Genomic DNA, 14,551 nt, shown 5'->3' with positions numbered 1-14,551 from the left:
TCTTCCGTGTGTCTAGAGCCCTCCTCTTCTGCTATTTTCAAGACAAATACTATGCCACTGGACTTTCTGACTGTACTTCCTTTGCTTATAACCTCCACACATTAATCTAAATTGTCCCTTTGATCTCTTCTGTCGGAGCTGACACATTTACTTTTGATTCAACCCCTAAGGATGTCTTCTTAGCTCAAGTTACATCCTGAGAAGTCCCATCTGCTCCAGCACTGAGAACCCTTTTCCTGTTTCTCTTGAAGACACTGATGATTTGAAGCCTCCAAATTTCCTTCTCCATTTCTACTACTATTTTCAGATTAATCCAACTCTCTTTCCAGTGATTATCTGTTACTTGGAGATTGAGGGCATGGTTATCCAGTTCCAAAGTCCTTCAGAGACACAGTTGATTGTCCTGTTTCTTTCTGTAAAGTTGTCAATACCATAGGGCTCTAGTGATTTGTCCCCTCCCATTAATAGAGCTATGTTGTTTTTTAGTTTCTTGTAGATACTTTCTGTGTGGTTTTAGTTTCATTTTTCTTTTTGTTTTTACAGGGGGTTTCAATTATATTTAAAAAATTATGCTGCTTGTACTGCCCAATTTCCAGAATCCACAACAAAATTCAAAAATTTAATACTTCGTACTTGAATAACGTGAATTTAAAAGTAACATATTAAGTGTGTCTCATGGACATCACAGATACTAGTGTCTAGATTGGTACCTATTTAAAATAAGTTTAGCTAAAACAATTACAATAATTTCTAGGATAAAATTAAATAGCAATAACAGTGGCATGAAATATGTCAAAAATAGTGATGATAGTGTGCAAATAATTCCATCTAGTAATACTTATATAGCTAAATGCTTTTAACAGGGACCAGAGCTCTTTTTAAAAATTATGGGATTAGAATCCATGGGTTTTGCATCTTCAGATTCAACCAACCACTGGTCAAAAGTATTCAGAAAAAAATTCACATCCATATCAGTTAATAGATAATTTTCCTCTTGTCATTATTCTCTTAAAAATATCCTATACCAACTATTTATATATTATGTTGTTTTAGGTACTATAAGCAATAGAGAGATGATTTAAAGTACATGGTAGCATGTACATAGGTTATTTGCAAATGCCACACATTTTATATATGTGACTTGAGCATCCACAGGTTTTGGTGTCCACTGAGGGCTCCTAAATCCAATTCACAGTGGATATAAGGAATTATTACATTTGGAATTAGAAATGGAGAACAGGAAAGCACTGGTCCCATCTCCTGAACTTGAGAAATTAAAAACATATATATAAAAAAAAACACTGTTTGAGAATGCTGCAGGTTAGATGTGCCCTATTGCAAAGACCTACTTTCAATTAACAGAGAAAAAAATATCAATAAAGAGAATAGCTGATATTGATGAAAGATTGAAATATAGCAAATATCTAAAGGCTAGATATAATATTCTTTTTTAGGACATAGATATTTTTATTTGTTCTAATTAGTTATACATGATAGTAAAATTAATTTTGACACATCATACATAAACAGAGTATAACTTCTCATTCTTCTAGTCATATATGATGTAGAATCACACCAGTTATGTAATCATATATAAACATAGGGTAATAATGTCTGATTCATTCTACTATCTTTCATACTCACATATCCCTTCGCCTCCCTTCACTCCCCTCTGCCTAATCCAAAGTACCTCTATTTTTCCCTAGTCTCCCCAGTCCACTTATTGTGAATTAGCATCAGCATATCAGAGGGAACATTTGACCTTTGGTTTCTTTGGGTTTGGCTTGGCTTATTTTTTTTAGCAAGATATTCTCCAGTTCCATCCATTTACCTGCAAATGTCATAATTTCATTCTTCTTTAAGACTGAGTAATTGTGTGTGAACATTATATATATATATATATATATATATATATATATATATACATACAATATATATATTATAAACACACACACACACACACACATACCAGATTTTCTTTATCCATTTATCTGTTAAAGGGCATCTAGGTTGGTTCCACAATCTAGCTATTGTGAATTGAGCTACTATAAACATTGAGTGACTACAACACTGTAGTGTGCTTATTTTAAGTCCTTTGGGTATAGACAGAGGAGTGAGATAGGTGGTTCCATTCCAAGTTTTCTGAAAAATGTCCATACTGCTTTCCAGAGTGGTTGCACCAATTTGCAGTTCCACCAGCAATGTATGAGTGTACCTTTTCTGCACATCCTCACCAACACTTATTGTTGCCACTCTTACTGGAGTGAGATGAACTTCCAAGAATTATGGAATAATATCATATTTTTAAGTTTTTAAAATATACTGTTTGTGACCTTGAGTATGTTCATACTCATTTACTATCAATTATACTTCTGAAATTTATCTTAGGCAGCTAAACACACACAAGAAATCTGTTAGCATAAGGATAATTCTTGCTACATAACATGTAATAGTTTAAAATAAAATGAAAACCCAACTGAAAGAGCATAATTACTCAATAATTGAAAATGACAAAACAAATGGTGATGGGCATATATTATTAAATTATTTAAAGCCTTTAAAATTTCAAGCACAATAGTTCAAGCTTCATGCAAAGTTTTAAAAATTAGAATAAATAACATTTGTCAGTAAGTGGGATTGCAGTCTGAGAAAACATACATGCATACATGCTTGCAAATAAGGTTTATATAGATATAAAAGTGTAAGATTTTTAGGTTATTAGGATACTAGAGTTGTTCTCATTTATAAATTATCCTTTGATGTTATTCTATCCTAATCATAAGGTACATGCATGTGTATCTGCCTTTCCCCAAAAGAGAGACTACAAAATAAATATGTCTCATAATACCTTTGAAAATGAAAATAATTCATGACAAGTTCTCTCAGAGTTTTCATATCTACTTTTCTGTATGATTCCACTGTTGGAGGAATATTTATAGACTCTAAAAAGATAATTGGATATAAAGATAGTAAAAATACCAGTGGTTTCCAGGGATTAGTGAACAGAGAGGGATGAATAGGAAGAACACAAAGGACTCTTGGGATAGCGACACTATTTTGTACGATACTACAATGGTGATCACACGTCATTTTAACACACTTCATTTGTCAAAATCCATAGAATGTACAACACCAAGAGAGAACCCTCATGCAAACTCTGGATTTGGAGTGATAACCATGTGTCCTTGTAGGTTCATTGGCAACACATGTACCACCCTGGTGCTGTGCTGATGGAGGGGAGGCAATAGGTGTGTAGAGGCAAGGTAATGGGACACGGCAACTCTCTGTACTTTGTGCTCAAGTTTGCTGTGAACCTGAAACTGCCCCCAAAATAATGTCTATTAACATTTTCAAAAGGACAATTTGAAACTAGATTATAAAGTTTTATATTCTATCTAATTAAGGAAATGTAACCTGAAGACGAATGCACCAATCTGGGGCTAAAGCAGAAGAGCACATCAAATTAGGAGTTTCTCAGTGAAACCCTAACAGAATCCATGGTAATCTTTCAGAGATAAGCAGCTCTGCTTCTCAGAGCTCAGTATTTTCACTTATACAGTGAAGGCCCTGGTGGGGTTCTGCCTCTTCACTGCACAGGTGTACCCAGAAGGCGGATGAATCTCAATACTAAAGACTGTTTTTGTCTCTTCAATAAAAGGCACTTTATATGCCAAAGATCCATGTGTTTTCTGCCTTGTGTTTTGTTGTAGTTGCACAGGATGAATGGAGAAGCAATCACACAATAGAAATAGAGATAAATCAGACTCTGGAAATGCCATGCTTTCAAAATAGCTCCTCAGAAACTTCGTCTGAGTTCACCTTTACGTGGTTGGTGGTAAGTGTTGCCCTTTTCAGTGAATAACTGCAGTGATGTTTAAATATTAATGAAGTAAAATGAATAACAAGTAATAACAGAGAAATAGTGGATGAAAGGCAGTCATTATGCCGGCGGCTGGGGAAGGCTGGTGAAGGCAGGAAAGGACGCTCGGACTTTTTCTAACTAGGCAAGCTTCCAGCCTGTGCAGGCAGTGGATTTAGAAATTAGCTCCTAAAGGTTAATTTCTGTTTCAAACTACATACCAAACCGTGACTACAGAGAGAACAGAGTGTTACTGTGCCCTGGAGAAGAGCCACAACCCGCAGGAGCTGCTACTCACAAATATTTGCTTTACAAATAATATATATATGTAGAGATATAGACTCCCTTTCCCCAGAATCTGTTATACTATATCCTGGAAAATATACAGCATTGCTTCAGATCAGGAAACACAAAATCTAATGCTTGTAAAATGTAAGTGGAAAGTGTACCTGAGAAAAACAGACCACATATATTAATGTCACAGAGTGCTGCCGGCCCATAGTTACCAAGTCTTCTAATTAAAAAAAAAAAATCTGTATTTTTATGAGAACTTTTCCAATTTAAAACATAGTGTCTAGAGCAAAAATAAGTACCAGTCTGTGATTTTGATGAAACAATTTACTAGGACATCCTAAAACATAAACTGATATTTTTTAAAATTATCAATTAAAAGATTTCACTGAGTTATCACATTGGTGTGGTCATGGTTAGTTATTTGTTAAGGTGCCTGTAATATCCTGTGTAATAACTAAATTCTCCCACTATTTTTCTGTACTTAAAATATTGCAAAATTTATGTATGCAGATTTTCATCCTTAAAGATCCGTAATTTAATTTGTTCTGATCCCCCCCATGAATGTTTCATTTATACATTTTGTCTGCTTTTGTCATTTTATCACTAGTTTACTTGTTATTCTGCCATACTGTGATATTTTGTTTTAAAAAACTACATGCATTTTTGAAACTAAAATTCTATTTTAGTTTAAAATGCAAATTATCAGAGTTTTATATCATAACAGGTAAACAAAATCAGCATGAGGATAATAATAAATATGAAATAATTGTGTCATTTTAACTTTAAGCTAACCAAATTATTATAACCCGTAATTGATTAATAGCCAGCTAGTAACCAATATGCAACTGTTAAATCAAATGACAAGGGAATAACATACTTACCAAGATACCATAACCATTATATCAAGAATCATATAATGCCAGATGCAGCAGCACATGCCTATAATTCCTGCAGCTGAGGAGGCTGAGGCAAGAGCATCTTGAGTTAAAAGCCAGCCACAGCAACTTGGTGAGGTTATAAGTAATCTAATGAGATCCTGTCTCAAAATAAAAAATTTTTAAAAAAGGATGAGGATGTGGCTTAGTGGTTAAGCACCCTGGTATAAAAAAAATCATAATGAGGTATTCTTCTAGATGATCTAGAATGTTAATTTTTATTAAAATTTACTAACTTTACAGTAAGTTTTTCCATTGTCATCAAGATAAAAACAGGATTTAAAAATTCCTATAAAACTCTTCTATTTCCATTAAGGTAGCAGCTGGCACAGTTTTGAAAAATACCATGATTTACATGATTGATTATTCACAGTACAAGTTATCTATATTTTTGTGAACTTTCTTGAAAATAAGGTCCTATGTGTATAAAGATTTCTCCAGGGTTCAGCACAAAGAGCTTAAAGTACAACCTACCAATAGTTTTCCCTATCCAAATATTTCTGGGTAATCAGTAATATGACAATAAAATTACATTCACAAACAATTTCCCCATACTATTCTAAAATCTACAATGTCTTTTCACACTATTCTAAAATCTACAATGTCTTTTCACACTATTCTAAAATCTACAATGTCTTTTCATACTATTTTAAAATTTACAGTGTCTTTTCATCTGTCACAAAACATGTTTTCTACTTTTCAGGATTTTATTTCCAAAATGTGAGGCTTCCTGGGCTTTATGCCTTATCATCAGTATAAGTGAATTGTTCTTAATAAACATGATACCATGCAGTTGTTAGGAAAAGGTTAAAAGTGGAGGTGATCTCATGAGAATAGAAACCCGCTATACCAAACGTGACAGTAATGAAAATGCACTGTTTGTACCTTGCCTACATTATTAATATTTTCCACCAGTAGAGCAAGACATTCCTCATCTAATTATCACAAATTCACTCTCAGTGGGGTCTGTTTAAAGTTTTGCCGTAGAGATTTTTGCTGGCCAGTAAGACGATCTGTAGCATTCTGTGCTTATCTCATGAATGTGTAGCCTGTTTTCCTAAGTAAATGCAATGACATCCATTGACCTGTCACTTTCCTGTGACTCAGTTTCTCCAGGGTGAAAAGTTACATGACTCACTTAAAAAATCCCTGACATCTAGTGCCAGAACAAACATATGAGAAATAACTATGTGTCCTTTTCCCCCACAGTTCAATTAATTGCCCTCATATTAAATGGCTGAAATTCTAGCTATTGGGTTGGTCAATTGGTGGCAGGTCATTCAGTATCAAAAACTAGATAATTGATAAGACAATCTTTATGTAGTAGATTTCTACAAAGAAACTAAGGCTATGTAGACATTATCTTTGAGTTCTGTCAGAATAAATGAGGGCCAGAGAAGTGCACAGAAGATCACACAGTGAGAGGGTGAGTCCTAAATCTACTGCCACTTTAAAGACTGCCTGGACAACTCAAAGAGACTTTTTGAAAAAAACATTTTTTTTCAAAGAAAACATTGTGTTGGCTAATGTGCTGATTAAATTCCTACTGTGCATTCCCTTTTTAAATGTCAAAATCTATTTGCTCCTCTGATTTACATCCGTGCCCCAACTGCTGATGACTGTGGGATTTAGCAAATCTGATATGAAAACACCCAATGTCCTTATATTAGGGAAAAACTGCAGCTCTTTGAGTCATAACTGTTGTATGTCTTCAGAGAGCACAAATATTCCCTCGAATCCATATTTTAGATCTTTGATCTCTTGCTAAACTTAAAATAATGATCATATTGACAAGCCAATTGGTCCTTGTAAACAAAATAACATGGCTTTGAATGTAAGGTCAAAAACTAGAAATGGTGAAGACGAGGTCAGGAAGGCAGTTGCTGCTCTGAACTCAGTAACTCTGGGAAGCTGCCCCACACACCTGGTTAAATCCTGGAAATGATTTTACAAACTAAAATTATGTAGGTCACTAGAAAATAAGAGTCATGTCTTCTTGCACATAAAATTTTAGTAAAATCTAATTAACTCATTTATGCCCTTCATGGGACAATTATTGAGATTCTCAAAAGCATGAAGAAAACCTATTTGCTATGTGTACCTGATCCCCTGTCAGAGCTGTGCTAAATGGAGCAGCTTCTTTGCATTTTGGAAAGTTAACATTTCAGGATCATGACTACACTAAAACAGACAGGCATCAGGTGAAATAGTGTATCTAACACTGAACTATCATGGGATGCTTCAGTTACCTAATTTAACTGAAGTTAAACACAAAAGGGCGAGGCTTCAGTGGAAATTTGGGCACCATGTGAATGGTGGGGTGATATAAAAGGAAACATAGTATATGTCTGTTTAGATGGGATGCAGTTGGTAGATGCCTTTCCCATTTTCTGTCCTGGGCACAAGCATAGAGTCATTTGGAAAATTCTTTAGGCTGATTCTCAGAGCTTCTTAATACATTATAATATTCCATTTTCATTCCAAACTGTCATCCTGATTTCCCACAGTATAAGTTTTAATTTGATCCAGTAAACATATGTGAACCTATTAGATCCTTCGGGGATACAAAATTATATTGGACATACTCTGTACCATGACACACACCTTTAGTAAAATGTAAAACCTATCTGAATCAGGGGAAGATAGTTTGATTCTGACTAGATGGACCTGTGAAAGCTTGTTAGAAAAGGTTATGTTTGAGCTGGATAATTAAAAAACAGTTGACTGTCAAAAGATAGGCAGATACTGACCCAAAATCCTGGAAGCAGTTGGCACAAGTTGGTAGTGCACATGGAGAAGGTGCTGAGGGCATATTTGTTCCCAAAGTCAGTGTATAAAAAGAGATCCACAGTTTTTCTCTTTGAAATCATTAAAAGAAGGATAGAATGTCTGAAATTCAACAAGTTCAATATTAGCAATAAAAGCACCTAACTAAATCCTAGATGCTTACATATCTTTATATTTTTATCTGCAAATTTATCTTTTCATTATGCTCCTCTTTAATACTGGTGTTATTTTTAATTAAATAAAGAGCAAAATGGAATCATAAACAATGGTGTCTCGTGCGATGGGAAGCCTCGCTATTCAGAAAACAGAACTGCCACTTGTTACCTGATGGCAGCTGACCCTGTCTGTGCCATAATTAAAATGCAGTGTGACAGCCAAGCTACAAAGTATTCACAACCAATAAGATGATTAAAAAATATCGTCTGGTGCTCTAGAAAATGGACGTGGGGGATTGTGCAGGTAGATTTCTTTGTCAGCACTGACAGGATGGGGAATAAATGGAGGAAATGTGAAGTTAGGAAAGAGATTGGAGATAAAGAAGCAGTAATCAATGGAGTCCTAACAGCAGTTGTTGCGTGAGCTCTGAGCGCCCAGCGCCCGCTGTGAGCTGTGGTCAACACAGCTGGCTTCGACAGGGAGCTGGCTCCAGGCAGCTTAGACCAGCCCCCAGAACAGACAGCATCACCAAATCAAATAGTACCCACATCCTCTTCTGGACTGAAAATTCTGATCTTAGTACAAAAATAGAAAAGCTTCAGTGAATTATTTTAGGATTTGTCAGACCTTTAAGTAACATGTTAACAGCAGTTTTCCATGACTCAGTGTGACCCTAATCAACCCTCGTCATGCTAATTATTTTTTCAAATTCCTGCACATAATTTAGTTATGCATTGTTTTAGTCAGTTTTTTCAGTGCTGTGACCAAAACAAAGTCTGACAAGAACAATTAGAGGAGAAAAAGTTGATTTGGGGGCTCATGGTTTCAGGTCTCAGTCCATAAATAGTTGGCTTCATTCCTCGGGGCTTGAGGTGAGGCAGAACATCATGGCAGAAGGGTGTAGAGGACAAAAGCACTGGGGACATGGCACCAGGAACCAAAAGAGAGACTAAGTTCAGCTCACAAATATATACCCTAAAATCATGCCCTGCAGTGACCCATCTCTCCAGCCACACCCTACCTGCCTATAGTCACCACCTGGTTAATCCCTATCAGTAAATTAATGCACTGATTGGGTTAAGGCTGTCATAACCCAATCATATCACCTCTAAACCTTCACATTGTCTCACATGTGAGCTTTTGGGAGACCTCTAATGTCTAAACCATAACACGCATTCATTTCTCTTCCTGGGTCATGATTTTTATCTTTTGCTTGTGAATTTGTTCATCTTTTCACTGCAAGCAAAAAAGACAAAGATTTCCTTCTGCCACTTTGGTGAAGTGCTATATATCAAAATCATTAAAAGCATGACTTTTGGAGGGGAATATTTGTCTTCAAGCCCGAACTTACCACTTACTCACTGTGTAACTTTAGGACTAGATTTAGGGTAAGGTGAGTAAGGCTTTCAACTTTGATAGCAAAATTTAAGGGAGCACTAAAAATATATTCTAAAACTAAATAAATAAAAATTTAACCCAGTTATCAAGATAAATATTTTAAAAATTATTTTGTACTTTCACAGGCTGCATTTTGATTCATTGTTCACACATGGTACATCATTTCATTTCTATGGTCATGCACGATGTAGATTCATACCATTCTTGTAATCATACATGTACATAGGGTAATGATGTCTGTCTCATTCCACCATTTTTATAACCCCCTCCCTCTCATTTCCCTCTGTGTAATCTAAAGTTCCTCCATTCTTCTCTCACCCCCAACCCCCCAACACCCTTTATATATCATCATCCACTTATCAGGGAAAACATTTGGCCTTTGGTTCTTTGTGATTGACTTGTTTCACTTAGCATGATATTCTCCAATTCCATCTATTTTTCTGCAAATGCCATAATATTCTTCTTCCTTATGGCTGAATAATAGTCCATTGTGTATATAGATAAATATTTTCATGTAATATTTGAAAAAATGAAAATTAGGGAAAATTCATGCTGAATAAAATTTCAAAAAATTTAAAAGTTACATGGTTGTTTGTTTGTTTTGAGATCTTGCTGTATTTACATTGCTCAAGGAATAGTATTTTCCCATCTGCCTGTGGTTTCTGGGTCTTCATGGCCATCATGGCCCCCAGCGACACATGTATATAGGTTGACAGTGGTGGGTTAACAGATTGAACAATGCATGAATTTATGATTGTCTTAGGCTTTTTTTCTGTTGCTATAACAGAAAACCTGAGATAGGTTAGTTTATAAAGAACAGGAATTTATCCTCTCAGAGTTCTGAAGACTGGGATTCCCAAGTCAAGGTGCCACAAGATAGGAACTAGTCTCCCTGTTTCCAAGGTGGCACCTTGAATGGCTGCATTCTCCTGAAAGGAGGAGCATTGTATCCTCATATGGCAGAAGAGTGGAAGAAAAAGAACCTCCTCCCTCAAGCCCTGTTCTTTTTCCTCTTCCCCATCCTGCAGTGTTGGTGATCAAACCCAAACCCTTTTTGCATGATAGTTAAGTTCTCTACAACTGAGCTATGCCCACAGCCCACTATAAGTCCTCTTTATAGCAACATTAACTCTTTCATGAGGACAGAGACCTCATGACTTATTAGTGCCTCTCATTAAGAATCACCTCTTAACCCTGTCGCATTGGGGATTAAGTTTTGAAATAGTTTGGGAAGGGACAAAAGCATTCAAACCACAGCACTGACTCTCCAAAATCCCTCAATAGAGCCAAACATGGGCTGCATGTTCATGAAATAATAAATTGATCACAAGTGGAACTGAAGAGCAGTGAGCTTATTTACAATCTATTAAGTGGTAGGACTAGAGTAGGTATATTCTGTGCATTAATGAGTTAAATCTATATTGCCAACTAAAATGTAAAGGTCTGCCAAAGGATAAACCCATAAATTTTTAGTAATATTTATTAATATTTTTTAAAGTGAGCAATTCTTTCCTTTAAGAACAGAAAAATAAAAGAAAAAGCAGGTAGACATAAAGACTCTGTACAAGGACACCTACCAGCTTGTTTTCTGCAGACCAGGGAACCTAAGAACATTATCTGGCAAAGGTGGAGGGATGCTCTTGACCCCTAACACCAAATGTGGTTAAAGTATCCAAGAAGGCCTCTTTCAATCTGCAAATTACCTTCACTCCAGCAGTCAACAAGTCATATAAAGGAGTCTGGCTTTATGGAACTAAAAAAAAATTATCCTTCTAGATAGCAAGGGTTGTGGTTTTTTAAAATTATTTTTATGGTTTAGATTTTACTGGTAATGTTTCTTTGAAGCTTATCCATCCTTGATTCTAAGCATCCTTGCTTTGAAATGCTGTGACTTAAATATCTTTGTTCCCCATGTGCTCTTTGATTAAGTATGTAACCTCAGTTTAAAGAGTACAAATAAGATTTGGGAGAAACTTTGCATGGTACCTAGAACATAGTAGGCACGAAATAAATTTGAGCTCTAACTGATGAGAATATAAAATTTTAGCAGTGGTCATAGCATAATAGTATTATTTCTTTGTCTCCTGGCTGTAGGCATTTCATTGTTTGCCTCAGGCAATTTTTTCCCCTCCTCTTCCTATTTGTTCTGTGAGGTGGCTACTCATATGCAGGTTCTTGCCATGGTCCCTTTATATCTATTGATTCCAGAATCTCCCAGGATCTCCTTATGTTGTAGGTTACAGAATGCTCTCTGCAACTGAATTCCATCTTTCCAGTGAAGGAACAAAGTCTCTCTTTGCAACAGTCATCTGTCCATGAAAAACAAAACAATAGGAAACAAAACCTCTGGATATGTTGCATTTTATTTGTATGTTTAATTATTCTTCCTATCTTCTTTATAAATTAAACCACTGAGACATAATAAATGCCCTGCTACATAATAAAGGCAAAAAGCAGTTTCTCTCACCAGTCTCCACCCTCAGCCTGTCACAGCCCTTCTTCCTACAACAGAGTGACAGACAGAAATGTTTCAAATGACAAGTCATTTACTAAATAACCCAGAACATTTTAAACTCCAAAATCCTTACAAAACTAGTCCCATGCATAGAGAGGCTATAAAACATGTCCGGTGCTGAAGGCCTGCAGGGGGAGCCAGCTTCCCTAACTATTGGCTCCAGATCAGTCATGCTGAGGGAAATACCTTCACTCTCCTTTGTTGGCACCACCCAGTACTTAGGACTACACTTGCTCTCTTTGATCTTCTTGTGGATTTCTTCAATAGAAAGATAACAGCATAGTCTCCTAGGGCCTTCTTTATGAAGGTGCAAAGGTAAGCACATTGTTTTAGGGGTGGAATTTAGCAGGGTGTGATTCTTTACAGGCAATGCAAGGTTGATAAAAATCCTAGCCAAATTCAGCTAAAGAATTGTGTCTTACCTAAGAGATTCTACTAAGTATATTCTGAACCCACCTAAAACTAAGACCATCCCTTAATTCACTCACTCACCCGGCTTACATTACTTCTACTGTGACTCTCTCTCTCCTTTTTTAAAAACCTGAGGCAGGGTGTCTGTTGCCCAGGCTGGCCTGGAGCTCCTGGGCTCCGATGCTTCTCCTGCCTCTGCCTCACAAGTAACTGGGATTATAGGCGCAGACCACCGTGCACAGTTTCTATCTCATTTTAAAACTAGAGATTCCAAGTCAGAGATGTTTGCTTTCATTACTTTGTAGCTTTTCCCCATCAAATGCATTCCTATTCACCTTTCTCCATTTTTTCTCCTTCCATTTCTCTGAGCATGAGGATTCATGTGTTTTGAGTTAAGCCAGTGGTTCTCAGTCCTGACTCCCCTGAGGATCTTTAAAATATGCCTCAGCCTGAGACCATACAGATTGAATTAGAATCCCTAGAGAAGGAACTGTGCTTCAGAGATTTCAAAGCAGCCTGAGAATGCTGAGTTACACTAACAAGGTATGAATACTTAACCCTTCCTCTCTCCTTGTTCCCCTTAAGAGACTTCTCCTCCCTGGGCAGTTACTTGGCCCATTTACCAACATTGACCAAAGCTGTGATACCCCCAGAAGCTTGTCCAGGGAAATTCTGGATAGGGAAATGATAATGGGAGCTTTTCTTCATAGACCCAAGACAGGGTATGGAATAGAGGAACCAAGTACTCCAAATAAACTCTGATCTCTCCTATTTATACAGCTGCTCTTCCTGTGTCCTCTTCAAAGCAAGTGTAAGTAGAGAAATAGGGTAGCAGTGTTAGGATCATGGTTAGGTTGAGGAACGTGAGTGAAGAGGTGCCTAGGGAATGGAGTTAGGTGGTCCCCCCTCACAGGTCCCAACCTCAAGGTCTTGCAAGTGAATGCTTCCTTAATTCTGTGCCCTCTTTGTCTCTTTTACCTGGTCCTAGTCCTGATTCTAAGAAGTTAAATAATGCCTTTCCTAAAGGAACTGTGGAAAGAGAGGGTGGCTGTAATCACCCAGTTCATGGAAAGACTTAAGAAGCAAAACTGATACAGTCGTCTCAGCACATCTTAGCATTAACATTTCCAAACTTCCTAAATGGGAAGTAGAATCTGCCATGAGCTCCCCCTTTTCACCTCCCCAAATCTTACCCAAGGTATGCAGCTTATGGAACGTTGTGAAGAGGAAAGTCTAGTTAGAAAAACAGTGAGTCTTGATTCATGTTAGGAGAGAGCGACTGTAGTTTCTATTGAAAGTTAAGTGTAATCGTATTTTCCCCTGTAACATACATAATATACATCAATTTTAATTCTTCATTTTTCCTGTCTGTTTTACAGAAAATGAATTAATTAGTGCTTGTGAAACCCCTAGTTTGAAACCGGCACAATAACTGGTAACTATTTTTCTCGCCAGGAAGATAATGGAGCTCAGGAAATGCTCATCCAAGATCACCACATCAGCAGCTCCACATCTTTTAAAGACAGAGTGAAGCTCTGTGCTAACTACGGACTCTGCCTCTCCCCAGTCCAAATCCATGACGATGGTCGGCAGTTCTCTTGCCAAGTTAGACTCAGGTCTGGCAAAATCTTGAGGAGTTCCACCACAGTCAAGGTTTTTGGTAAGGGTTTTTGCTGTCTGGGCTCCCTGCCACCCCACATTGCTCTTCCCCTAAATAGGGAGTTCCCTCTTATGCTTGGATTATAGCCATTTGAGGGGTAACCTCTGGAACTCTGTTTGCCTAGATCTTTACCATTCTTGCTGGGGGTGGGAGCAAGGGTAGAAGGCTGAAAAACAACTACTCGGTTAATAGAATAAAACACAGAAAACCATATATGGGTCAGTTTCCTAAATCTCACTACCTGATTTACCATATTAATGTTTCCTGAGGATACTGGACATCTCTAAGTGCTTAGTTGTCTAATTTTTTCACTTGCTTACTGGAGCAAGGTGGACTAAGGCCACCATGAGGGAAAAAAAGAAAAGGAGATAAACAAAGCTCTGGAGAAACTCTGCAGGAGCATTCCCCACCCCATCCTGCCAGGGTCAGTTCTTCCAGCAAATGATCCTGTGGGGACGGACCCTCTGACCCTGCATTCTCAGAAGAAGAGGGTTGAGCTGTAAAATCTACTGTGGCCTAACTTAAAATGCAGAGAC

The 14,551-nt window shown here is 37.1% G+C and overlaps 1 protein-coding gene across 1 annotated transcript in view; it reads left to right on the top strand.

Moving 5' to 3' along the window:
• Cd96 (CD96 molecule) overlaps positions 1-14,551 on the top strand; it is a 91,645-nt gene that overhangs the window by 18,694 nt on the left and 58,400 nt on the right. Inside the window, exons 4-5 of the mRNA XM_047565059.1 lie at positions 3,711-3,835; positions 13,811-14,015. Of these exons, the coding sequence (XP_047421015.1) occupies positions 3,711-3,835; positions 13,811-14,015 (330 nt within the window). The remainder of the gene's footprint in view (positions 1-3,710; positions 3,836-13,810; positions 14,016-14,551) is intronic.

The sequence above is a fragment of the Sciurus carolinensis genome, chromosome 9 (genome assembly GCF_902686445.1).
Source record: "Sciurus carolinensis chromosome 9, mSciCar1.2, whole genome shotgun sequence".
Taxonomy (NCBI): domain Eukaryota; kingdom Metazoa; phylum Chordata; class Mammalia; order Rodentia; family Sciuridae; genus Sciurus; species Sciurus carolinensis.
Note: the sequence above shows the minus strand (reverse complement) of the source record. Positions and strands in the feature narration are given on the sequence as shown.